Source organism: Cynocephalus volans, chromosome 8 (genome assembly GCF_027409185.1).
Source record: "Cynocephalus volans isolate mCynVol1 chromosome 8, mCynVol1.pri, whole genome shotgun sequence".
NCBI classification, from domain to species: Eukaryota; Metazoa; Chordata; class Mammalia; order Dermoptera; family Cynocephalidae; genus Cynocephalus; species Cynocephalus volans.
The window spans coordinates 68392737-68419588 of NC_084467.1; the positions used below are offsets into that span (position 1 = coordinate 68392737).

Consider the following 26852-nt stretch of genomic DNA (forward strand, 5'->3'; position numbering starts at 1 on the left):
GATCGTGCAGTGGCGACCCCACCGGGTGTGTGGTTTCTGTCGAGTCTCCGCCTCCCTGGCCGCACGTCTCCCCCCTCTGTGCACACTGTGCTGGGCTGGGGCGTGTCTTCTGCACCCCTCGTCTATCAGCTGGGCCTTCAAGACCCTGCTCAGCACCGCCTCGCCCAGGAAGTCTACCAGGTTTCTGCTAGGCACAGATGACCGGTCTCTCTGGGTGCCTTTGTAGCACTGTGTAGATCTTTCTCGGGTCTTGTTCACCTTTGTATCCCCCCGGTATAAACCGAGTCTAGTGCCCGCCTGCAGCCTGCTCTCCGGCAGGTTCAAGCGGACCTGGGAACTCTCCTACCACACTATTCCCAACCAGAAATTCGTTAGGCTTTTTTCCAAACTGGTGGTCGCAGAGATGGTATCTGCCTCCCAGTAACAGGAAGTTTACCGGGGCCGGAGTCCAGGGTGTGGTGGAGTGACAGTTCGCCCGCCCGTACTTCCTAGCCCTCCCAAAACTGGTTGGGACACCCCACACCCCCAGCCCTGCCAGAGAACCGCGGAGGGAGTGGGAGAGGAGGTCGGCCCGCAGGGTCCGGAAAGCCCCGCGCCAGGCCAAGCAAATGGGCTCAGTGATGGCCGAGCAGGGCGGAGCTGCCCGCACCTGGGAAAATGGAGGCAGCACCGTGGCAGTGAGTGGCCTGGTGGTGCAGGCGGGAGCCGCGTGGGCATCCACCCCCCGAACAGAGCTGTGCCAGGGATCACTCACAGTGCTGTGCCAGGTCGGGCGCTCGCTCTGTCTCTGGTTTGTTGCCTTCCGTGTTCTCGGCGCTGCCGCCTCGGGCTGTTCAGTCGCGGCGCCGCTCGGGCACTCCCAGGAATCTTCTTTAATGCCGGCCTGAAACCTCGAATCCTGAATAGGGCAGCTGGCCGCCTTCAGTGCGGCCCCAGCCTCCGGGATCCTGGCTGCATCCACAGCAGCCCTGGCGCCGTGTTCCCTGTTTCAAGACTCGCTTTTGCAGCTAAGAATCAGTTCTTTTCCTGCTCCACACTTCAAAGCTGTTGCCTGTAAATGAGGCAGCCTCTCCTGCCGGGGGCAAAGTGGCGTTGAGCCCCCACGACCGGCCAGCAGCAGCAGTCCTCCCTTAAGAGATGGCCAGAGGAAGGTCCACAAGTTTCCCGGCTGCCTGAGGCCCAGTGGCCACCTTTTCCACCTCAGCTACTCCACGCCAGCCGCCGCAGCCGCCGCCATCTTGAAACTCCTCTCCCATAAGACATATATTAATTTGTTCAATGGTTTTCCATAAGTCCCTTATGCTTTCTTTACTCTTTTTCTGTTATTTTTCTTTCTCATTCTTTGGCTGGATAACTTCAAATGGCCTATCTTTGGGTTTACTGATTCTTTCTTCTGTTTGATCAAGTCTGCTACCAAACCTCTCATAAATTTTTCAGTTCAGTTATCATGTTCTTGAGCTCCAAAATTTCTGCTTTTTAAAAAATATTGTTTGTTGAAATTCTGAGTTTGTTTATGCATCATTTTCCAGAGCTCATTGAGCATCTTTATTATAGTTATTTTGAACTGTTTATTATCAGGTAATTCACATACCTTGTTTCTTTAGGTTTGGTTTATTGAGATTTATTTGGTCCATTTTGATTTGACCATCTTTTTCCATTTCTCTGTTTCTTTTAGCTTTGTGTTGGTGTCTACACATTTGAAGAAACAGCCTCTTTACAGACTGGCTTTATACAGGAAGAGACCTTTATCAATCAGACTGGCTAGAGAATCCTAGGGCCTTATAAATCTTTTCTGTGTATTTGTATTCTCTGGACTTGTGCATGTAAATTCCTAACTGAAGGAATTTTCCAGTTTCATTTTTCAGAAGCTTGTAATATCTTGTTCCTCTGGTGTCTATCTGCTGTACCATGGATTCTTTGGAGCAGCAGTGTGTCACCCAGCTCTTTTGCTCTTAACAGCCCCCAGGCATCTATAGTATACCTGGTTTCATTCACATCTCAAATTGGGTAAGGCCAAAACAGGTATCCCCATTAAAAACCAAGCATTGGACACATACTCCCTAAGGAAAAGCTGTGAGTTGGGGATTTTCACCTGCTCATTCTGCACAGACCTGAAGAAGAGACAATGGTGAGTGAGTGTGCACTAAACTGTCACCTTTGTTCTCAGTAGCCTCCAGTTTGGCACCCTTTTCTTTCAGTGTTCAGAGTCAGGTAAGACAGAAATAAGTTCCTTAGGCAGGCCACTGAAAAGCTGGCATGTTGGACATTCGGACATATATTTCAGTCTTTACCTCCCCAGAAAGCAGCTGTGAAGCAGAGCCAGTGTGACTTGGTTAATGTCTTGTCTAAATCTGGTGACACAGGCACCCATGAACACAATGAGTTACTCAAAGTGGGTTTATTACTTAGAGATATGTAGCAAAGGACAACAGAGGTCTAGGATTCATTGTAATCTGGTCCCCCAAGACTCAGGAAGGCTTCTCAGGTGGGTAGAGTCTTGTCTGTACATCCTTCACTTGCACCACAGCTGAGGACCCCAGGAAGCAGCCTGCCCTGTATTTTATATCCCAGGGACACTTGAATCACTGGTCTAGAGCATTGGAGGACATCTGTTTCTACAGAGAGGACTGGAAAAGAGCCCAGGCTGTTCCAGTCTGTTCTTCCATATTTCAGGATGTTGCATCCTCAGCACCTTCTACATTCCTGAGAACTACAAGCAAGAAAAGGGGGATAACTGGGTTGGTCCAAGACCACCTGGTAAACTGTCCTGCAAAAGCCAGGAGCTGGGGATTTCTTTTTAACTGCATGATGATATACCAGGGGAGGGACAATGGCAGAAAGGGTGGGTACCACAGGCTTTCATATTGGCTTTGATGCTGCTGATTTCATACTTGCCTGGAGTATAGGAGCCTCTTAACTGGTTTCTGGATTTCTCATAAAGGGAATTGGTCTAGGTATTATTGTTGAGTCATTGTCTCCATGCGGGGAAGGAGGGTCTGGGATTTCCTATCCCGCCATCATGTTCAGCAGTATCTTTATTTCTTTTTTTCTTATTTTGATTCGCTCATATTTTGTTGAGGATTTTTGCATCTATATGAATGATATTGGTCTGTAATATTCTTTGCTTATTATGCCATTGACAGGATTTGGTATCTAAGTTGTGCTCTAGAAGAATGTGTGTAAGTTTATGTGTTATTTATTCCTCAAAGTTTGGTAGAATTCAACTGTTAGATCCTCTAATCCTTGAGTTTTCTTTTTGGGAGTCTTAAACTACAAATTTTGTTTTTAAAAATATCTATGAGACTATACAAATTCTGTATTTATTATTATGTCAGCTTTTAGTATGTCATTCATCTTAGAGTTATTTTATTATTTGTATCATCTGTACTGATGTTCATTTTTATGTTCTTGATTTTAGGATGTTTCTCTCAGCCTCCTCAACCTTTTCTTTCCTTTATGCATCAGCAGTGTTTTAAAAATTTTATTAATCTTTTTGGATTTTAAGGTTTAAAAAAATTTTTTTAATGTATGCTTGTTTTTGCTCCATTAATTTTTACTTTTATTTTTATTATTCAATTTTTTTTCTATTTTTTGTGGGGGGCTTACTTGGTATTTTTTCTGACTTTTTGAAGTAGAAGTTTTATTTTTCATTTTCAGCTTTCTTGTTTCCTAATACACATGTTTAAGTACATATAATTTTTATAGCACATTTTAGCTTCATTCTATATGTTTTGACAAGAATATTTTATTATTATTTAATTAAATTTTAAGATTTCATCTGAGTAATAAGAAAGTATAAGTATATTTCCTTTTTCTCTTAATGTATAGGGGAACCTACTAGTCATCTCTTTTTTTCTCATTTCTAGCTTATACTCCTGTTCAAAATGTAGTGTTTCAAAATGTCTCGAGACTTGACTGCTTTTCGTGGTCAAAGCACTACTTAAATATCTGCCCTAATTTCTTTTTTGTCATTGTGGGCTCTAGTTTTACATTTCTTCTCCAATTTCACTATATCCTTTTAATCTCTTTTGCCTTTACCTCTTTTTTATTCTCCTGTTTTATCAATGCTTCAGCTGATACATCTTTATCCAGTTTAAAGTTTATTTTGTAAACCGATGTTAAAATTTTAATGATATTTTTATTTCCAAATTATCTATTTTTTTATATCTATTATTATGCTATGATTTTGTCTTATAATCTAAATAATGTGTTTTAAATTGGGTGGGTCAGAGAATAAAAGAACTTACTGGAACTAGAAGCAGAAATCTGTGCTATAAACAATTACGTTATACTAACCTCTCAACCTGTAATTGTTTTTCCATTAGGGTCAAAACAATGGCAGTGACAACCAGATTGGCATGGAAGAAAGAAAAGGCTCTCCAAAAACTTCTTGGAAATGTTTCTTTGAGTCTTCTTTATAAGTCTAATGTTCATGGGGATAGCATTGAAGATATGGTTCAGAAGTGCACTCGTCAGGGATCCACCATAACAGTGATTTACGTTTACAGATGTGTTATTGGGGCCTTTATGCTTGGGCATTACCCTGAATTAGATAATGATTCTGAAAAACCGAAGTCTTTTTTGTTTTCCTTTCAAGAGAATGGTGACACAATTGAAACGACTAGTTCAGATTTAAATATAGTAGCAAAAATTATTAACAAAGAACTGACATTTTATTCACATTATAAGGATATGTTTTCTGTATTTCCGAATAGTAAAATACTTAAACTGACAAGTAGTCTAAAATCAGTCTTAAAACTAAGATTTTCCTCTCCCTCTACATATGATGAATGTGAAGTTTTTCGAGTTGAAGGTACGTTAAATTAGTATATCCTACATCTTACATTCTGGTTCTAGTCTTTGTGTTTGGTAGGTCATAAATGATGTACAAGAACAAATAAAATCAAAGGGACAATTAGAATTAATTCTAGAAGACACTCTGACACACTCCAAAATGAAACCTAGGGAACATAATGGTTGTGAAGTTATTATCCGTAATGTATAGGGTGCTTTGAGCAAAGTAAGTTGAAGAGAATATGTGTAGAAATAGAAATAGAGAGAGAGATAGAGATTATAGAGATAGAGATAGAGATGATAGTGTTAGAGATAGAGATAGAGAAGGAGATAGAGAGAGAGAGAGAGAGAGAGGAGAGAGAGAGAGAGAGATCGAGATCTTACCATAAAGAGAGAGAGATCCCACCATAGAGCTGTTATGTTTTGACACATGACCCAAAGATCAGCCTTAGGACCTCTACGCATAGTTATGTGAGAGTTTTCAGAGCAAGTTAATGTTGAGAGGATTCTCTTCCTCTCATTATGCTGCCAGCTCTAACTCCTAACTGAACAGCTTAGCCCTGGATTATACAGCAGACATAATTTCCTACTTGGGAGGTAGACTGGCCACTTTAACTGGACAAATTAAAAAACATATTGCACTATGTTTATTTCCTGTAGGAATTAAGGATAATCCAGGCTACATAAGGAGGATAACAGGAGTCACACAGTAAGTTAGATTCTTGGACTAACTATTGCTCATTTCTTTTAGACCAATTGTGTAAAGGGTGCTGACAATAAAATAGTACAAAAGATAATTGTATTATTGGAATGATAAAAAATTATTTATAATGTTATTGACATAAAATATTCAAGGTGATTTAGTACAACAACAACAACAAAATCACTACCAACTGTGAAGTTTTAAAATCCACCTGATGACAACTAACCAATTTGACTTCATGTTTGACTTTGGACCTGTTAGATTCAAACTTTCCCAGATAGGGTCTAGATAATCATTTTAGATAATTACTCTAAATTTTTTCCTTCAGAATATAGCTTTTGGGAAATGAAAACTTAGTAAATGTTAAAAGCAGAGCCTTCTTGCCCCAATCTATAACTAGATAGCTACATGGCATATATTTTATTTTGTTTTCCCTTTAATATAATATTTTTAGTAAAAATAATAGTTCATATTTAATATTATTGATATTTCTCATTAGATTTATGTGGCCTAAGGTTAGTAGTTTAATAATGGCTTAGTTGCTGATTAATGTTTAGTGTTAGTCAGATATAGATAAATGCATTTTTTTCAAGCACAAGATGCATAAACTTAGACTCTTCAGATTGCATTGCAGACAATGCTACTATCAAAATAATAAATAAGTAATTAAAACATACCTTTAAAGGGGAAGAAAAAAACTTCAGGTGAATTGTGCTTTTTTTTTTTTAATGAAAGTTTAGCTATTCTATTTACCGCATTTTAACAGGAGAAGAAATACTCTCTTGAACGACCTCAGAGCTTATGAACCCTGTGCAGACGTGGTTTCAAAAATTCGTATTCTTTTGCTGGGTCCAGTTGGGTCTGGAAAGTCCAGTTTTTTTAATTCAGTGAAGTCTGTTTTCCAAGGCCATGTCACTCACCAAGCCATAGTGGGGTCTGATTCTGCCAGCATTACTGAACAGGTAAGTCATTTCAGAGAATTTTTTTTTATAATTACAATTCAATTAATTGATTTATTTGCCATTTTATTTTCGAGCATAAACCTCCTCCTAATCTACAAACCATTGAGTAGTAAATCAAATGTAAAATAGGAGTAAAATTTGAATTAGAATTTCCTCCACTGAGTTATATTGTACAGAGAAGACTTCAATTATAACGGAGGCAAGAAGCAGTTATATGAAGAATACTTTTTGGTATCTGCTGTAAAAAACCAAAAATTTAAAAACTCTGAAAACATTTGCCCATTATATTTGATGTCTATTTTTACTCATGTTTTACATGATTATACATGGATTAAAGTGATCTTCTTTTTTTGTGGTAAAATAATGAGATTTATATAATACAATAATTTGCCATTATATAAGATCATTCTATAAGAAATGGTCAAGAAAAGCAAAACAGTGATTCACTTTGGTGGGTCAGTCTTTGAAAAGTAAATTTACCTATGCTTCTACAAAAATTATCTTATTTGCAAACATATTTAAGGAAATAAATGTTAATACAGATTTCTTTATTGTTGCTCTAAAAATCTACAAATTAGGGTGCAATATTTATCTAGAAACTTCTTTCTGGTTCATGCTTGTCAATGTTATCATACAATCAAACAAAAATAAGGGAATAAGTAGAAAATTTCATAGTAAGGTTGTGTTTTTCTATGATTGCTACAACCTAATATTGTTGTCATCTGGTGGGGAATATGCTGTACATTGTTAGTGCAAAATTTAGCATTATATGAGACAGTAATGGCTAATTTTAGTTTTTGTGCTAAATTAAATAGTTATTTAAGTATTTTTTTAGGATTTTCAGGAATCACAGCTTGTTTCTTGAGGTTGACCAGATTCTACCCTCTTGAGTGGTTTTATTCATACTTAGATAATTGGCAGAATTTTCTTTAAATATTTTAAATTTATTTTTATTTTATATATATATTTTGATATTTTATTGAAAGACAATTGATTATAGAATATCAATACATGTGTACAATATGTGGTGATCAAATCAGGATAATTAGTATACTCATGTTTACAAAATGTAATCAGTCTTTATGATCTTTAAGTAGTTTTTCGCCAAACCCCCTCCTTTGCCACCTTTCCTACCTCTATTAACCACAGTTCTTTTCTTTTTTTTGAAAGTTTAGTGCATTATTGTGATTGTCTCTTCCTTCCTTCCTTCCTTCCTTCCTTCCTTCCTTCCTTCCTTCCTTCCTTCCTTCCTTCCTTCCTTCCTTCCTTCCTGTTTCTTTCTTCCTTTCTTTCAGGTCCCACTTATGAGTGAGGACATGTGGTATTTCTCTTTCTGTGCCTGGCTTATTTTGCTTAACATAATTTTCTCTTCGCTCATCAACATTGCTCCAAATGGCAGAATTTCATTTTTTTTATGGGAGATTAGTATTCCATTGAGTATATATACCACATTTTCCTTATCCAGTCATCTGTCAATGGACATTAATGTTGATTCCAGCTCTTGGCTATTGTAAATAGAGCTGCAATAAACATGGGAGTGCAGGTGTCCCTTCGAAATAAAGACTTACATTCCTTTGGGTATATACCCAGCAATGGGATTGCTGGATAGTATGATAGTTCTATCTGCAGCTGTTTGAGGAACCTCCATACTGTTCTCCATAATGGCTGTGCTAATTTACAGTCCCACTGACAGTGTAGGAGGGTTCTCCTTTCTCCACATCCTCACCAGCATTTGTTATTCTCTGTCTTTTTGATAACCGTCAGTCTAACTGGAGTGAGATGATATCTCAGTGTGCTTTTGATTGGCATTTCCCTGATGCTGAATGATGTTGAGCACTTTTTCATGTGTCTGTTGGCCATTTGTATATCTTCATATGAGAAATGTCTATTCAGCTCCTTTGCCCATTTTTTAATTGGGTTACTTGTTTTCTTACTGTTGAGTTGTTTGTGTTCTTTGTATATGCTGGATATTAATTCCCTGTCAGATGCATAGTTTGCAAATATTCTCTCCTGTTCTGTAGGTTATCTTTTTGCTCTCTCAATTGTTTCTTTTGCTGTGAAGAAGCTTTTTCATTTGATATAATCTCATTTATTTTTTCTTCTGTTGTCTCTGCTTTTGGAGTTATATTAATAAAGTCTTTACCCAGTCCTATATCCTGAAGTGTTTCCCTATGTTTTCTTTTAAGAGTGTTATGGTTTCAGGTCTTATATTTAAGTCTTTAATTCATTTTGAGTTGATTTTGGTATGGGTGTAGTTTCATTTTTCTACATATGAATGTCCAGTTTTCCCAGCACATTTATTGAAGAGGCAGTTTTTTTCACAGTGTATGTTCGTATTGCCTTTGTCAAAGATCAGTTTGACTGCAAGTATGTGGGTGGATTTTGGTTCTCCATTTTGTTCCATTGGTCCGAATTTTGGTTACGATAGCTTTGTAGTATAGTTTGAAGTCAGGGAGTGTTATGCCTCCAGTTTTTTTCACTCAATATTTCTTTGGCTATTCAGGGTATTTTTTTTGTTCCATATGAATGTTAAAATTGGTATCTTTCTATTTCTGTGAAGAATGTCATTGATATTTTGTGGGAATTGCATTGAACCTATAGATCGCTTTGGGTAGTATGGACATTTTCACAATGCTAATTCTTCCAATCCAAGAGCATGGAATGTTTTTCCATCCTGTTGAGTCCTCTTAATAGATGCAGAAAGAGTATTTGACAGAATTCTATATCGTTTCATGATGAAGAGTCTTAGCAAATTAGGTAAAGAAGGAAAGTATCTCAACACAATAAAAGCCATATATGACAAAGCCAACATCATCCTAAAGGATCAAGACAAGGATGCCCACTATCACCACTCCCATTTAACATAGTATTGGAAGTACTAGCCAGAGTAATCAGGCAAGAGAAAGAAAGGGCATCCAGATTGGAAAAGATGAAGTCAAACTGTCCCTGTTTGCAGATGACTTGATCCGATGTATGGAAAAACCTAAAGACTCTACCAAAAAACTCCTAGAGCTGATACACTATTTTAGTAAAGTTGCAGGATATAAAATCAACACACAAAAATCAGGAGCATTTTTATACTCCAATAACAAACTGGCTGAAAAAGAAAATAATAAAGCAAGCCCATTTAAAATAGTCACCCTAATAGAAATCAATTTGACTGAGGAGATGAAAGATCTCTACAATGAAACCTACAAATCACTGCTGAAAGAAAGTAAGCCTACCACTCCAAGGAAACAAACTGATAGTGTTTGCTGCCAATGATAAAATTTGAGTTTTTAAGAAAAAATTAGAACTTTGGGAAACTTGTATCACCACTATGAGCTTGACAGTTTCCCAACACTTGAAAACTTATATAATGAGAAAAATGGCAGTATTAACATATCTGATGTTTTAATATTGCATAATGAAATGTGGCAATACTTGGAAGATCTGGAAACTCAGTGAACCAATTTTTTTCAAGTGACCAATACATCAGGTTACAAAACCATGTATTAGTTAAAGTTATATTCAAAGTATAAGGTAGACCAATGAATTTATAGTTACAGAGTATAAAAATGTGTCACAGATTTGACATTGCTATTAATCTTTAAGAAGTTATCACTCATTGAACTTTGTAGTATTATTAATGAGGAATATCCATAATTATCTGAAAGATATTAAATTAAATAATATATCTTTTTTTCTAATACACATATGTGTGTGAGGACGTATTTTCTTCACATACTTCAACTCAAACAGCATCACACTAGATTGAATCAGAGATAGATATTAGAACCCACTCTCTTCTACTAATCCAGACATTAAAGAGAATTGCAAAAAGTAAATAAATGCCACTCTTCTTTATTAATTTTTGGAAAATACTTTTATTGTTTTTATTAAAATTGTTATTTAGAGAGCTGGATGGTTAACTCACTTGGGAGAGTATGGTGCTGAAACTACCAAGGTCAAATGTTCGGATCCCTTTCCTGGCCAGCTGAAAAAAAAATTAGGTTAACATGTAATAGGTTCATAATTGTATTTTTAATGACTTAAGAAACTTTTTAGAGGAAGAGAGGTAGAGCAAGATGGTGGAATAGGTCTCTTCAGCAATCATTCCCCCTGCATAAACATCAATTTTAACAAGTATCTACACAGAAAAATACCTTCACAAGAGCTAAGATAATCAGGTAAGAGGTTACAGAACTTGTTTGTAGCACGATAATAAGGAAAGATGCATTAAAGAGGGTAGGAAAGACAGTTCTACATTACACACATCACCTCCCACCCCAGGAAGCACAGCATGGAGAAAAATATTGTCCACTTGGAGAAAAGAAAGGAATGTGAGCATAAGACTGTCTTGGACTCCAATTCTGGGCCTGTCACAGTAAAACCCAGCATCAAGCAGACTCCCATGGCACCAGACTCTAGTATCCATGGGATGAAACATCAGTCCCATCCAGAACCATGCAGCCCCAGGTTTCAGGCTTGTGTGGTGAACTCAATCACCAGCCTGTACTAATGCTGGGTCAATGTCAGTGGCCTTGGGTTTTGGACAACACTCAGCAACAAGGAAGCATCAGCAGCTAAGAGCTTCAGGCATGCTCTAACACTGTGCTGGCAACAGCAGCTGTAGGCTTTGGGGCCATGCTCAGAATCCCTCAATGGACTAACTGGTGAAGGGCTTTCTCAGATAAAGCCAGTCTGGAAAGACCAGAATAAGTATCTACTTTTTCAAATGCACAGAAATCAACACATGTTATAAAGATTAAGAACGATAGAGGTGGAGCGGGTTGTTTAGCTCAGTTGGTTAGAGCATGGTGCTGATAACACCAAGGTCCAGGGTTCCAGGGTTTGATCCCTGTACTAACCAACTGCCAAAAAAAAAAAAAAGAAAGACCAAAAAACCAATAAGGGAAACATGATATTGTCAAAGGGACAAAATAAAGTGCCAGTGTCCTAACCTAAAGAAGATGTATGATTCATAAGTAATTCAAAATAACTGTTTTAAGGAAGCTCTGCAAACTTCAAGATAATTCAAAGAAGCAATTCAAAAAAAGGAGAGAAACAATAAGTGATCAGATTGAAAAATTTAACAGAGAGATTGAAATAATAAAAAACAAATGGGAATTCTGGAGCTGAAAAATACAACGAACAACAGGAAAAATTCAATGGACAGCATCAACAGCAGAATTGATGAAGCAGAAAAAAGAATATGTGAACTTGAAGCCATATTATTTGATAATATACTGTCTTAGTTTTCTGTCACTTAAATAGAATACCTGAGACTGAGTAATTTATAAACAAAGTATGTTTTCTGAAATTCTCGAGGCTGGGAGGTTCAAGGTCCAGGGTGTGCAGTTGGTGAGGTACTTCTTACTGGGGATGTTTTGCAAAGTCTCAAGTCAGTGCAATGCATCACATGGCAAGGAGGTAAGAGTTTATTAACATGCTTCTTTCTCTCCTTATAATGCCACTAGTGCCACTCTTGTGATAAGCCATTAATTCCTTCAGTCTGTAAATAGGTTAATCCATTTATGAGAGCAGAGCCCTTATGATTCAATCACCTCTCAAAGGCCCCAAATCTCGATACTGTCACAATGGTGATTAGGTTTCAATTTGAGTTTTGGGAGGACACTTAAACTGCAGTGTATACAGTCATAGGGAAAAAAAGTAGAATGGAAGGGAAAGAAGAAAGCTCATGGGACTTATGGGACAGCATGAAAACAGCAAATATTCAAGTCACAAATTAAAGAAGAGAAAGATAAAGGAGTAGAAAGCTTATTTAGATAAATCATAGCAGAAAACTTTTCAAACCTGGAGAAAGATATAAATATCCAGGTGCATACAGGAAGGTCAAAAGTCTCCAGTCAGATTTAATTCAAATAAGACTATCCCATGACATATTACAATCAAACTTACAAACAAAGACAAATAGAGGATTCTTTTTTTTTTTTTTTTTTGTCTTTTTCATGATCGGCACTCAGCCAGTGAGTGCACCGGCCAGTCCTATATAGGATCCAAACCCACGGTGGGAGCGTTGCTGTGCTCCCGGCACCGCACTCTCCCGAGTGCGCCACGGGCTCGGCCCGACAAATAGAGGATTCTGAAAGCAGCAAGAGAAAAGAAGCAAATAACAAATCAGGGAGTTCCATTATGTCTAGCAGCAGACTTCTCAGCAGAAACCTTATAGGCCAGGAGACAGTGAAATAAAATATTCAAAGCATTGAACGAACAAAACAAAACAAAACAAAACTGCCAACCAAGAATACTGTACCCAAAGCTGTCCTTCAGAATTGAAAGAAGGATAAAGACTTTTGCAGACAAACAAAAACTGAGACAGTTCATCACCACCAGACCTGTCTTACATGAAATGCTAAAGGAAGTTTTTCAAGCTGAAAGAAAAGGCTATTAATGAGTAACACAAAAGCATCTGAAAATATAAAACTTACTGGTAAAAGTACACAGTCAAATTTAGAATACTCTAATACTGTAATGTTGGTATGTAAATCACATATATCTTTAGTATGAAGGTTAAAGGACAAAATTATTTAAAATAATAGAAGCTGCAATAATTTGATAAGGGACATGCAATATAAAAATGTATATTGTGACATCAAAAATTCAAAATGGGAGAGTTGATTATAAGTGTAGAAAATATTTTTTGATAAAAACTCTTAACAAATTCAGTATAGAAGGAATATACCGCAACATAATAAAGGCCATTTATGACAAACCCACAGCTAACATCATAGTTAATGGGAAAAAGTCGATAACTTTTGTCTAAGATGCAGAACAAGGCAAGGACGCCCACTCTAGCCACTTCTGTTGAACCTAGTACTGAAAGTCCTAACCAGAGCAACCAGAAAGAGAGAAAAATAAAATTGGAAAGGAGAAAGTTAGTTAAATTGTCCCTGCTTAAAGATGACGTGATCTTATAGCTAGAAGACCCTAAAGACTCCACCATAAAACTGTTAGAACTAATAAACAAATTCAGTGAAGGTGCCAGATATGAAATCAACATACAAAAACAGTAGTGTTTCTATACGCTAAAAGTGAACTATCTGAAAAAGAAATCAAGAAAATAATCCCATTTACAATAGCTACAAAAAATAAAATGCTTAGCAATAAATTTAACCAAGGAGGCAAAACATCTGTACACTAAAAACTATAAAACATTGATGGAATAAATTGAAAAAGACACCAAGAAATACAAATATATCCAAGATATTCCATGGATTGAAATAATTAATATTGTAATATGTCCATGCTACCCAGAGTGGTCTACAGATTCAATGAAATTTACCAATAACATTCTTCATAGAAATAGAAAAACAATTCTAAAATTTGTATGGAACCACAAAAGATCCTATATAGCCAAAGCAATCAAAAAAAAAAAGAACAAAGCTGGATGCATCACACTATCAGACTTCAAAATATGCTACAAAGTATAGTAACCAAAATAGCATGGTACTTGCATAAAAACATCCACATAGACCAATGGAACAGAATAGACAGCCCAGAAATCTATACATTTATAGCCAACTGGTTTTCAACAAGGATGCCATGAACACACAATGGGTAAAGGGTATACTTTACTAATGGTGTTGGGAAAACTAGTAATCCACATGCAGAAAAATGAAATTAGATCCTCATCTCACACCATATACAAAAATCAACTCAAAATGGATTAAAGACTTGAATGTAAGACCTGAAACTATGAAACCACTGGAAGAAAATGTAAAGCTCTGTGACCTTGGTCTGGGCAATGATTTTTTGGATATGACTCTGAAAGCACAGGCAACAAAAGCAAAAATAGACAAATGGGATTACACAAACTAAAAAGTTTTTTTTTTTTTTTTGCCCAACAAAGAAAATGACAGAGTGGATAGACAACCTACAGAATGTGAGAAAATACTTGCAAACCATGCATCTGACAAGGGGTTGATATCTGAAATAAATAAGGATCTCAAACAACACAATAGCAGGAAAAGAAATAAGCTGATTAGAAAATGGGCCAAGGACCTAAATAGACATTTTGCAAAAGAAGGCATACAAATGGCCAAGAAATATATGAAAAAGGTGCTCAGCATCATGAATGTTTAGAAAAATGCAAATTAAAGCCACAATGCAGTATTACTTCACATCTGTTAAAATGGCTATTATCAGAAAGAGAAATAGTAAGTGCTGTGGAGAATGTGGAGAAAAGGGAAACCTCACACACAGTTGCAGGGAATGTAAACTAGCACAGCCATTATAGAAAACAGTAGAGAAGTTCCTCACTAACTTTGAAAAAAACTGTTATATGGTCTAGCAATCTTACTACTGGATATATATTCAAAGGAAATGAAATCAGTATGTTGAAGAGATATCTGTACTCACATATTTATTGCAGCATTACTCACAATAGCCTAGATATGGAATCAACCTAAGAGTCCATCAACAAACGAATGAATAAAGAAATTTTGTTATATATACACAATGGAATACTATTTAGCTGTAGGAAACAAGAAAATCTTGTCATTTGTGACAACATGGATGAAACTGGAGGACATTATATTAAGTGAAATAAGCCAGGTAGAGAAAGACACATACTGTGTGATCTCACTCATGTGTGGAATCTACAAAAGTTGATCTCATAGAAGTGGAGAGTACAATGGTGGTCCAGGGGCTAGGGAGGTTGGTGGGGGGGTATTTAGGGAGATATTGTATTTTTGAAAAATGATAAGAGATTAGATTTAAAATGTTCTTGCCACAGAAATGATAACTATGTGAGGTAATGCATAAATTAATTAGGTAGATTTAATCATTCCACAATGTGTATATATTTCAAAACATCATGTTGTATATGATAAATACATACAATTTTATGTCCATTTAAGAAAATTTAATGATTGTCAGTTTTAATTTTTAATATGTTAGATATGAATAGATACAGTCCATATAAATAACACGAGGGTAACTCAAAAATTCATGGAAAGATTTATGTTATCTTTTGCTTCTATTTTTCCATAAACTTTTTGAAGTACCCTTGTATCTTTGTTATCCTCAATAATTTTTAAGAGTCTGGGGGGATCCTGAGACCAAAATGTTTGAGAAACAGTGGTGTGAAAACATTAACCAGTTTCTGTTCTCTCTATTGTCATATCTTAAATGCTGATTAAAGAATGAATTTTTATAGTAGATTTTTTTTTACAGTATAGGATATATTCTGTTAAAGATGGGAAAGATGGCAAATCTCTGCCATTTGTGTTGTGCGACTCAATGGGGCTGGATGAGAGAGAGGGAGCAGGACTGTGCATGTATGACATACCCCACATCTTAAAAGGCTGTGTGCCAGACAGATATCAGGTAAGATTCCTTCAATACACAAAATATTTCAAATCATTTTCATTGATACTTTTCATTTTCATTCCCATAAGGCAATTTCCATTGCTGGAATGTGGTTTCAACATGGACCAGCACTATACTTTCAATGAGTAAGTATTTACGTAAGAAAAGTAGAGTGACTGCTGTTATTTTCGATAAAATTGAGAGATAAAGCCAAAAGGTGGGATTTTATTCCTCCATGTTGCAGGAAAAAGTCATGGGGATATTATGTTTATGTCATTCTTTACAATGTTGTAAACTTAGTAGTTTGATCTCTTGCACTTTTTTGAACATATAGACAAAATATTGGAACAATTGACCTTTTTCTGTTAAAGTGTGATATTACACCATAAATGCTTAGGCTTCACTACTAAATACCAAAGATCCAAAGGTCCGCTCTGCCACACTAGTGGCGTACCCATAGCAAGTTATGTAGTTGCCCCTGTAAGTCTTATTTTTTTTTTTAATGTGTGAAATGCAGGTTTAACAGTGCTCATCTCATAGGGTGGCTGAGAAGATTAAATGAGATGATGCACTCTAAGTTCTTAAAAAATTAGCCCTTATTATCACCTATCTTTTAGGTAATGGATATGATAGAATCAGCCTTAATTTCTAAACAGTAACCTCCTTTGACTCTTTATTGTGCTTGATCAGAAACCTTACTTGTGTAATCATTTATTTATTCTAAAATCATTTATTAAAAACCTAGTTTGTACCAGACACTAAGCAAGTTACTGAAAACACATAGTTGAATATGAACACGGTCAGGGAGAAGGAGAAATAAAGATACAGGAGGAGGATGAGAACAGAAAGATGGGAGAAATCATGAGAATACTCAAGCCCTTGTTTTTAATAGCGGGGAGTCAGGCAAGATTGTCTTGTGGTAAGGAGACATTAACATGAATATTGGCATTTCTTTTGTTTCACTTCAATTTATGTTTTCTTCTGTAAAATTAAAAGAAACGGCTTTTTCAATATATTTTTTTCTCCCTTTCTCTTGATCCATTAGTTCATTTAAGCATGCAAAATGCTTAGATAGGAGTCTTAAATAATGTATAACAGATGTTAATGGTATTTATTTCTGGAGACTGGGATTTGAAGTTAGCTTTAAAAAAAAGCAAAAAAAAAAAAAAAAAAAAACCCATTCTTTGTGTTTTCCTGCAATATTTACAGTGGATAATTATCATCTTTACCAAAGCAGTACAATTTTTTTTCTGTAAGAAAGATATAATGGCCTAATGCTGAAAGTGGAAGGGAAGTGTGGAAAGGGTACTACTAACTAATACGGGGAAGGAATAGCTGGGGGTTAGGAGGGAAAGTTCCAGTTTGGGGGTTAGTAGTGGTGGTATTTGAAGCACAAACTGTGTCTTAAAGAATTAGGCAGAGACTCTCTGGATTCTGAATGGTACCTTATGTTTCTATCACAGTTGAGTCCCCATAAACCAATTTCACCCAAGCATCCGACCTTCATCACTTCTCCATCACTGAAGGACAGAATTCACTGTGTGGCCTATATCTTAGACATCAACTCTATTAACAATCTCTCCTCTAAAATGGTGGAAAAGTTCAAACGAATTCACAAAGAAGTATTAAACTGTGGTGAGTCTCACTGTATGCATTACAACATTTTTATTTTGGAATAATTATACATTCACAGGGAGTTATAGAGATAGTTCAGAGACATCCCATGCACCTTTCACCCAATTTCCTAAGCCCTGACTGGTGGTGGCAGTAGCAGGTAGAGATCATTCACAAGTTTGACTGAAGAAAGGCCATAAATCCTAGTCTTTGATCCTGAAAGACTAGACTGGCCATAATTTTTTGTCATGTGTGATTTTCCTGTAGCTCAACAGGGGAAGCATCTCCCCACACTATGTGCACAGACTAGGAAGATCAAAGCCAAGAAACTGACATTGTTACAATGTGTGTGTATAGTTCTATGTCATTTTATCACACGTGTAGATCTATGTAACCATCACTATATCAAAATACAGAGCTATTCCATCACTACAAAGATTTCCCTCATGGCACCCTTTACCTTCTCCCCATCTTTAACTCCTGGCAAACACTAATATCTTTTCCATTTCCATAATTTTGTCATTTTGAGAATACTATGTAAATGGAGTCATACAGTATGTCACCTGTTGAAACTGGCTTTTTTGACTTGGCTTAATATCATTTGAGATCCATCCAAAATGCTGAGTATATCAATTGTTCATTTTTTTTATTGTTAAGTCATACCACATTTCATAGCACAGATATACCACAGTTTAACCATATTCTATCAAAGGCTATTTTGATTGCTTCCAGTTTTTAGCTATCGCGAGTAAAATTCCTGTGAACATTAGAGTACAGGTTTTGCATGGACATAAGTTTTCATTCCTCTGGAATAAGTCCCTAGAAGTGTGATTTCTTGACCATATGGTAAGTATGTATTTAGTTTGTTAAGAAATCACGAAACTACTCTCCAGAGGGACTGTACCATTTTACATTTCCACCAGCAATGTATGGGAGATTAGTTTTTTCTGTATTCTCACTAGTATTTGGTATTATTGGTATTTAAAAATTTTAACTCTTCTAACAGGTGTGTAATGATATCTCATCATGGTCTTTATTTGCATTGCCTAATGACTATGACATTAAACATCTTCTTGTGCTTATTTGCTTTCTGTATATCTTCTTCAGCAAAATGTCTCCATATCTTTTTGCCTATTTTTTATTGTGTTATTTTTTTTTTGAGGTTGAATTTTAAGAGATCTATAAATCCTAGCTCTGAGTCCATGTTAGATATAAGGTTTAAAATAATTTCTTCAAGTCTGTAGTTGTCTTTTTATTATCATTTTCAGCCCTGCCATCTCTCTTCTTTCCTTCTGGAACTCTGATGACATAAATTAGAGATCTTTTGTCATAGTCCTACTGTTTATATTTTCTGTCTTTTTGCTCTCTGTTTTTCAGAGTGAGTAATTTCTTTTGCAATAGCGTCAGTGTCACTGATTCTTTACCCTGTCCTCTCCCTGCTGCTTTTGAGCCTATCAGTTGTGCTTCTTATTTTGGCCATTACATTTCCAGTTATAACATTTTCATTTGGTCTTTTTGGTGTTTTCTATTTCTTTGCTGAGACTTTCTGTTTTTCTTTTGTTTCAAGCATGTTCCCACTTGGTTGTTAAGTATTTTTATGATGGTTGCTTTAAAATCCTTGCCAAGGAATTCCAACGTCTTTGTCATTTAATTAGTGCCAAGATCTTCTGATTAGCTTTTCCCATTCAAGTTGAGATTTTCCTGTTTTTTTTTTTTTTTAATTTTTATTTCTTTATTTATTTATTTTTGTTTTGTTTTTTTTTGAAAACAGGGTGAGGTTTATTTTTAATTTTAATTTTAATTTATTTATTTTTTAAATTTTCTTTTGTCGATATACATTGTGGCTGATTATTGCTCCCCATCACCAAAACCTCCCTCCCTCCTCCCTCCCCGCTTTCCCCCCAACAATGTCCTTTCTGTTTGCTTGTCATATCAACTTCAAGTAATTGTGGTTGTTATATCTTCTCCCCCCCCCCCGGTTTTTTTTTTGTGTGTGTGTGTGTGTGTGTGTGTGTGAATTTATATATTAATTTTTAGCTCCCACCAATAAGTGAGAACATGTGGTATTTCTCTTTCTGTGCCTGACTTGTTTCACTTAATATAATTCTCTCAAGGTCCATCCATGTTGTTGCAAATGGCAGTATTTAATTCGTTTTTATAGCTGAGTAGTATTCCATTGTGTAGATGTACCACATTTTCCGTATCCACTCATCTGATAATGGACATTTGGGCTGGTTCCTACTCTTGGCTATTGTAAAGAGTGCTGCGATGAACATTGGGGAACAGGTATACCTTCGACTTGATGATTTCCATTCCTCTGGGTATATTCCCAGCAGTGGGATAGCTGGGTCGTATGGTAGATCTATCTGCAATTGTTTGAGGAACCTCCATACCATTTTCCATAGAGGCTGCACCATTTTGCAGTCCCACCAACAATGTATGAGAGTTCCTTTTTCTCCACAACCTCGCCAGCATTTATCGTTCAGGGTCTTTTGGATTTTAGCCATCCTAACTGGGGTTAGATGGTATCTCAGTGTGGTTTTGATTTGCATTTCCCGGATGCTGAGTGATGTTGAGCATTTTTTCATATGTCTGTTGGCCATTTGGATATCTTCCTTAGAGAAATGCCTACTTAGCTCTTTTGCCCATTTTTTAATTGGGTTGCTTGTTTTCTTCTTGTAAAGTTGTTTGAGTTCCTTATATATTCTGGATATTAATCCTTTGTCAGATGTATATTTTGCAAATATTTTCTCCCACTCTCTTGGTTGTCTTTTAACTCTGTTAATTGTTTCTTTTGCTGTGCAGAAGCTTTTTAGTTTGATATAATCCCATTTGTTTATTTTTCCTTTGGTTGCCCGCGCTTTTGGGGTCGTATTCATGAAGTCTGTGTCCAGTCCTATTTCCTGAAGTGTTCCTCCTATGTTTTCTTTAAGAAGTTTTATTGTTTCAGGGTGTATATTTAAATCCTTAATCCATTTTGAGTTGATTTTAGTATACGGTGAGAGGTATGGATCTAGTTTCATTCTCCTGCATATGGATATCCAGTTATCCCAGCACCATTTGCTGAAGAGGCAGTCCCTTCCCCATTTGACACATTTTTAATCGCTTGTTGACACACTGCTTAAATTTATGATGTAAAATAACTGATTTATCTATTTGACATAGGTATAGCATATGTAGCATTGCTTACTAAAGTGAATAATTACAGTGAAGTTCTTGAAGAAGACTTTTTAAACATGAATAGATCTGCGACTTCTCAAAGCCAGGTAAAGAATGCTGTTTGTAACCAGATTATTATTGTCACTGTATCACAATCATACTCTGTGTGTGTGTGTATGTGTGTGAGCATGCACATACACACAACATATTCACAAGTAAAGGAAGAATTGAATAAATGGCCTGGTTAATTCAAGTTTAAACTCCATTTTATAATTATCTGAATTTCAAGTGTTCTGAGAGAATTTATCAAGCCATTGATTTTTAAAAATTTCTTTCTTGAATTTTATTTAAAATCCAGTCAAATTTCAAATATAAGACTTATGTTTTTTAAATATATTTTTTCACAGGTAATGAATGTCAACAAAATGCTAGACATTCCTGTTTCTAATATCTTGATGGTTGAAAATTATGCTTCAGAGTGGGAACTGGACCCTGTAAAAGACGTTCTGATCCTCTCTGCACTAAGGCAGATGCTGAGGGCTGCAGATGACGTTTTAGAAGATTTGCCTCTTGAGGAAACAGGTAATCTGGCCCCTTTCTGCTCCTCTTATAAAGCACTGGTGCCTTTGAAAAACCCTAAGCTATACGTCAGTTGGATGGCTGGGGCCTATCTGCCGGCCCTAGTCCTGAGAGGCTGCCATGTTAAGATATGTGCTTCATTTCTGCTTTTGTTTCTTCTGTTTTCAGATGAAATCACGAGAAAGATCCAGCTCTGCATGTGACATACGTTGCCTTGATTCTGAGACTTAGCCCAAACCTGATTGGCATCCCCTAATCAGAGTCAATCTCCATTGATGGCCTCCTTCAGACGCCTCCTTTGTTCATATTTTGCCTTCTGTCCTTGACAGCATCTAACTGATGGTTTCTTCTAGGATTAGTTATACGTCAAGTCCAAAGGCCAACCTTGAGAAGCAGTGGGCTAAGACATGCCCTACCACAAACCATCCTCCATATTTCTGTACCATTTACGACTTTGACTCTGTGATACCTTTCTAAACCTCTCCAAGCAAAAACAATTATTTCCTTACTTATTCTTCTATAGCACTTTATATAACTCCATGTGACTACTAATCACATTTAATAATGCTTATAAAATAAATATATAGATATCTGCTTTCCTAAGTAGAGTGTGAGTTCTTTGAGAAACAGGGTTTGGATTTTACTTGTCTTTGTATTCACAGTGCCTGGTAATGAGCAAGCATACCCACCATGACTCTTCCTCCACCTTCTCCAGAGTGACAACATTTACTTTAAATTTTTCTCCATATAGAAGGAAATACTGAGAGAGAATAAAATTTTGGAGAGAGAAAATAGAAATAGAAAGTAAAGTGTTTCACTTATCTCTGGATAAACATATGAATGACTATAAATAATTGAATTCAGGTTAATTAAAAGGAGCCAATACTTCTTAGCAACTTACATTTTTTCTGTATAAAAAAAATTTCTTCCTCTAATGAACCCAGGCCTGATTTTCATTAATTGAATTCCAAACCATCCTAGCCATGTCTCCAAAGTGGACTGAACAAATAAATTTTCTAGTACGAGTTAGTAAGAAGGTTGTCTTGTACAAGTGCCCCAAATGGTTGTGAAGTCTTCTTGGTAGCTGTCAAAGTTAGAACTATTAATAAAGAAAAAAAAAATCCCAGAAGACAGTTTTGTTTTTTTTTCTTAAAGCCTTCTTAATTCTCTTCTCCAAATTTCTTAGTGGTTTTCAAAAGAATATGCTTTGGTTCAATAGTTATCTATATTCGGACAGTCAAATTTACTTTTAATCAGAATTATTCTCTTCTTTTGGGTAGTCCTGGGTATTAAGAGGGCATGAGTTCCTCTGGGTTAGTTATGAAAAAAGAGATACTTCCTAAAGTGAAACTTCAGTTGAAACTGAGCTCAAGTGAATGTCCAGGAGCCATGATTAAACAGAAGAGATGGGGTCTTTAAAAAAGATTTAGGAATAAAATTGTCATGGAAATCGAAGAATAGAGCCAGAAATAGATATAGGGAACAAAAGCAGAGTAGCAACCAGAGTAGTTAACGATGCTGACGTAGAAGCAACAGGTCCAAAAAGTAAGATGTGTTTTTTCTCCATGTAATCCAGGGAGCAAAACAAGCCATGGCCACAGTTGGTTGGGGGAGACTGGAGGTGGCTGAAGTCTCACTGTTGTCCTCACTGACTATGGGGCCATAACCCACCCATCCCTATGGTGGAGCCAGAAAAAGACCTGGGCAGAAGGTGGGACTTTCTTATTCGGTTTAAAGGGGTAAAATGGAGTATCCTTATGAAGGAGATAGAGACTCTGAAAGGAGGAGGAGGAGTAATGGAGCGCTCAACGGAGATAAACAATGAGGGACTTTCCATATAAACCAAATCTTTTTGGAGCATAAATGTTGAAACTAAATTCTCTTTCAGCTGCAAAAAAGGACAGTGTTAGCTAAATGATGTCACAACTCCTCATCCTCTGGCTCTATACTGCTTTGGGAGCACTTAAACGTCCAGTGGAGTTTAATGTATATTTGAAATTTATGTTGGCAAAAACTGGGGAAGGGACCTCAAAAAGGGAGAAATTCATCTTTTTTGTGTGTGTCTTTTTCGTGACTGGCACTCAGCCAGTGAGTGCACCGGCCATTCCTATATAGGATCCGAACCCGCAGCAGGAGTGTCGCTGCGCTCCCAGCGCCGCACTCTCTCGAGTGCAGCCACGGGCTCGGCCCAGAAATTCATCTTTTATCTGGGGGGGAGGAGGCCTTCCATTTTGTGGATTCCCCTGATCTTTCTTTGCCACCCTGAGGGGAAGTGGGACTTAGCACTTGACCACATTTTAGAGGCCATCAGGGATTTTTGAAATAATTTTACATAATTTGCAATGGAACAAGTTGTACAGCTTAGCCAAAAATCATTACATTCTTTTTTAGCAAAATAGTGCTAAGGGACATATTACATAACATATAAATGTAGTGGGGAAGTAGAATATCATCCTAAAGTGAGGGGATGTTGTAAAGACAGTTTCAACATAAGTGCTAGAGCCTTTGCAATGTGGATAGGTAGGTTAGGTTGTTACATTAGAAAGTGTTTCTGACAGAAGCTTGTAGCTTTGTGCGAACTTACCCAACGTCCACCTCAAAAAAGAACCAGGAGGAGTAATTGGGCTGGGTGATGTGTAAGTCTGTGTCTTCTTTAGAAAAAACAATTTTAAAGATTATCACAATGCTTCTTCATAAAAAAAGCTGGCCTGTAATTTATTAATTATGACAAAATTAATTTGGGAACCCAAATAAGCCCCAAATGCTTTAGAGATCAGCTGATGAGTTACCAACTTTTAGGGATGTAACTCAATCTGATGCTAAAATAGCCACAAGATGGTAAGGCTGACCAAAGTACTCATGGTATCCCTGAAAGCCATGGGTATTTGGAAGCCCTCAAGATCCATCTGTAATGTGATGAGTCTCTGGGCCAATTTGTGAGGACAGTAGATTAAGTAGATCTAGTTTTTGCCATCAATCTAAGCAAGATGGAAACTTGCATGCCAGTTGCAAACCCTTGCAAAATCTTTCTCTGGTGCTGGAGAAAATTCAGGCTGCTCTGGCCAGCGAGATCATAGAAGTAGTTTTATAGTCAATAACCATCTGCACCCTCCCCACATCTCACCTCCTTCCCCAGCACAACTCAAACAAATAAACTCAAGCTGTTTCAGGTTCCAGGACAGGAAGGGCAGTGTAAGCAAAACTGGAAAGGGAGATTACAAGAATGGGGGTGCAGTTGGGGAAGTCTACTGACAAGCTATGCTAAACAATGGTGTATAAGTATATATTTAAAGTTTTTTTAAAAATAATTTCTTTTGCATGTTTGATGGAGTTTGGATGTATTATCCTCCCAGGACTCATGTGGAAATTTGATCCCCAATGTTGCAGTGCTGGAAACTGATTGAGTCATGGGGGCAGATCCCTCATGAATGGATTAATGCTCTCCCTGGGTGGGGGGATTGAGTGAGTTTTCCCTCTATTAGTTCCTGTGAGAGCTCATTGTTTAAAAGACCCTGGCACCTCCCCCCTCTCTCTCTTGCTTCCTCTCGCCATGTGATCTGCTTGTACCCGCCACCTGCCTGCTGCTTTCCACCATGAGTAGAAGCAGCCTGAGGCCTTCACCAGATGCAGCTGTCCCAGAACTGTGAGCCAAAGAAACCTCTTTTCTTTATAAATTATGCAGTTCTATTACAGCAACACAAAAAGGACTAATAAAACGTTCTATGATAATGCTAAGATAAAAAAAAATAGGCAAGGAAACATATCAAGCCTCTGGACTTGTTTGTCTTCCATTTTGATGGTGTGGCGTGGAAGTAATTCAAATGTGAATGGACTATTACAGTTTAAATAAACATACCAAGATCAATGCATTTATGAGACTCTGAGTACATGAGACCTGTTCTGTCAGGTAGATAATCAGTGTTAGATTTATAGGGAAAGTTGGTTAAAGCATGGTATTATGCTACCAAGATCAGGGGTTCAGATCCCAGTACCAGCCACTTACCAAAAAAAAAAAAAAAAAAGATTTATAGGGAAAGGATTGTCAAATCTCCATGACCTAAAAGGACAGGGAGAAAATAGAAGTAATGCATTTGCATGATAGTGAGGTAGGAGGTGCTCAGTTTCCCTGAGGGTGGGTCTCCTTTGGGTCCTGAGTTACTGTTGCATGTTGCACTTATTTTTAGCACCAACACTGGCAGATTGAGACCATAGGAGGCAAGTTTAATCAATTTCAATGGTCAGCATACTCAGTAAAAAGGATTTTGTCCTTAAATGACCTTCCACTAGAGGCTCTAGAAAGCACTGAGTATATTTTAAGTATACTCGGTGTATATGCTGGAATTCAACCACTGAGCGTGCTCCAAAAGGAACAAACAGAGCAGGTGCAGGCTAGGAGTCACATAAGAGTTATGTAACTGGGAACCGCCCCTCTAGTTAAGTATTCACGGATAGCATGAGTATGTATAGATAGCCAGCTATAAAAGTTGGAAACCAGGACAAAGCAGGGTGGCTGCTCACTCTTGAGCCAGCCTGTCCTTTGCCTCTGAAGTATGTATTCCTTACTCATTCTGTTTTACTTGCTTTTGCTTTCTACTCTGACTCTGTTCTCGAGTTCTCTCCTTCTGCAAAGTCAAGAACCTTATAGGGGACAGGGTCAAAAGGTCAATGACCCAAACTACCCCAACCCTCTCCTTCAGTATCAATAGAACTTTAGATATTTCACATGGACACCATGTGTAGTTAGATAACCTCTTAAGATAGCAATTTATATGTATTTTTCCCTGAACTTCTTTATATATGGTTCTTTCCCCATTTCTCAGGGTCATTCACATTGTTCTCCTGAGAATTAAGGTTGTTTCTACCAGGAAGTGAAAAAAAACCCAAAACAAGCAGAAACAATGTGCAGACTCTTTAACTTCCATAGTAAATCTTTGGGAGTCAAGCCCATGAAAGAATCTGAACCTAAAATTCATGGAATAATTATGGATTAAAAAGGTAATGGAGGGAGCGTTATCCACCTTTCCCATTTCTGGAGAGACTGCAAGACAGTCACCCACCCTGAGAAGGGAGAGGGAAAAAAAAAAAAAACTGGACATAACTCTGGTAGAAAGAGGAGAGAAGAAAAGAATTGGGAAGACCAAGAGGAAAGGTGTGGTCAACAGAAGGAGACTTCAAAAGACTATGTGATGGTGCTGGGAGAGGACACTGCATGGAGGCCAGGCAACATGTTGGAAATCTTCACCCCCATCTGAGGAATCCCCACATCTCATTTGGTAAAGAAATGTTATTCCTCAGTCTTGTTGATGTGGCCTTTTGGTTTTCCATTAATAATGGAGTGACTGTCATCTATAAATTATTTAACAGAAGAAACCACCTCTGTCCTGAAATTTAGATGATGCTGTCTGAACAGTCAAAATATACTTACTCTATACAGTCCCAGGATACTCAGAATAATCCCAATCTCCAAGATGGGTATTTGACATTGGAAAGACCAGTGGAGGTATAGAAGGGAGAGTTCCAACACTAGTCTTTAAGTGGGGCTTATCACACCTCTGAACTCATATGGAACATTTATGTCTTCCAGAGGCTGGAGGAAAAGAGAGCTGGGAATATAAATTTTATGAAGGTGATGGTTCATTTTAATAATATAATTTTTTTGTTTTGAAATATAACTGACAAGTTAACATCAGGTTACTTCAGGCTGTTTCTTCTGTGTAAGGATTAAAGCG

General features: G+C 37.1%; 1 protein-coding gene across 1 annotated transcript; it reads left to right on the forward strand.

Annotated features, from left to right (window-relative positions):
• The first annotated feature begins 2047 nt into the window (after positions 1-2047).
• Positions 2048-21749, forward strand: IFI44L (interferon induced protein 44 like). The gene is made up of 9 exons (XM_063106729.1): positions 2048-2128; positions 4326-4813; positions 5455-5503; positions 6264-6459; positions 15637-15789; positions 17235-17406; positions 20551-20651; positions 20952-21126; positions 21292-21749. The coding sequence occupies exons 2-9, from the start codon at positions 4336-4338 to the stop codon at positions 21324-21326; spliced, it is 1359 nt and encodes a 452-aa protein (XP_062962799.1). The 5' UTR covers positions 2048-2128; positions 4326-4335; the 3' UTR covers positions 21327-21749.
• Positions 21750-26852: the final 5103 nt, after the last annotated feature.

Excerpts from the sequence above, each read along its gene's own strand:
- IFI44L (XM_063106729.1), top strand. The coding sequence starts at position 4,336 with ATGGCAGTGACAACCAGATTGGCATGGAAGAAAGAAAAGGCTCTCCAA. Across the intron at positions 4,814-5,454 it reads TGAAGTTTTTCGAGTTGAAG|GAATTAAGGATAATCCAGGC; the intron begins GTACGTTAAATT and ends TATTTCCTGTAG. Across the intron at positions 20,652-20,951 it reads CTGCGACTTCTCAAAGCCAG|GTAATGAATGTCAACAAAAT; the intron begins GTAAAGAATGCT and ends ATTTTTTCACAG.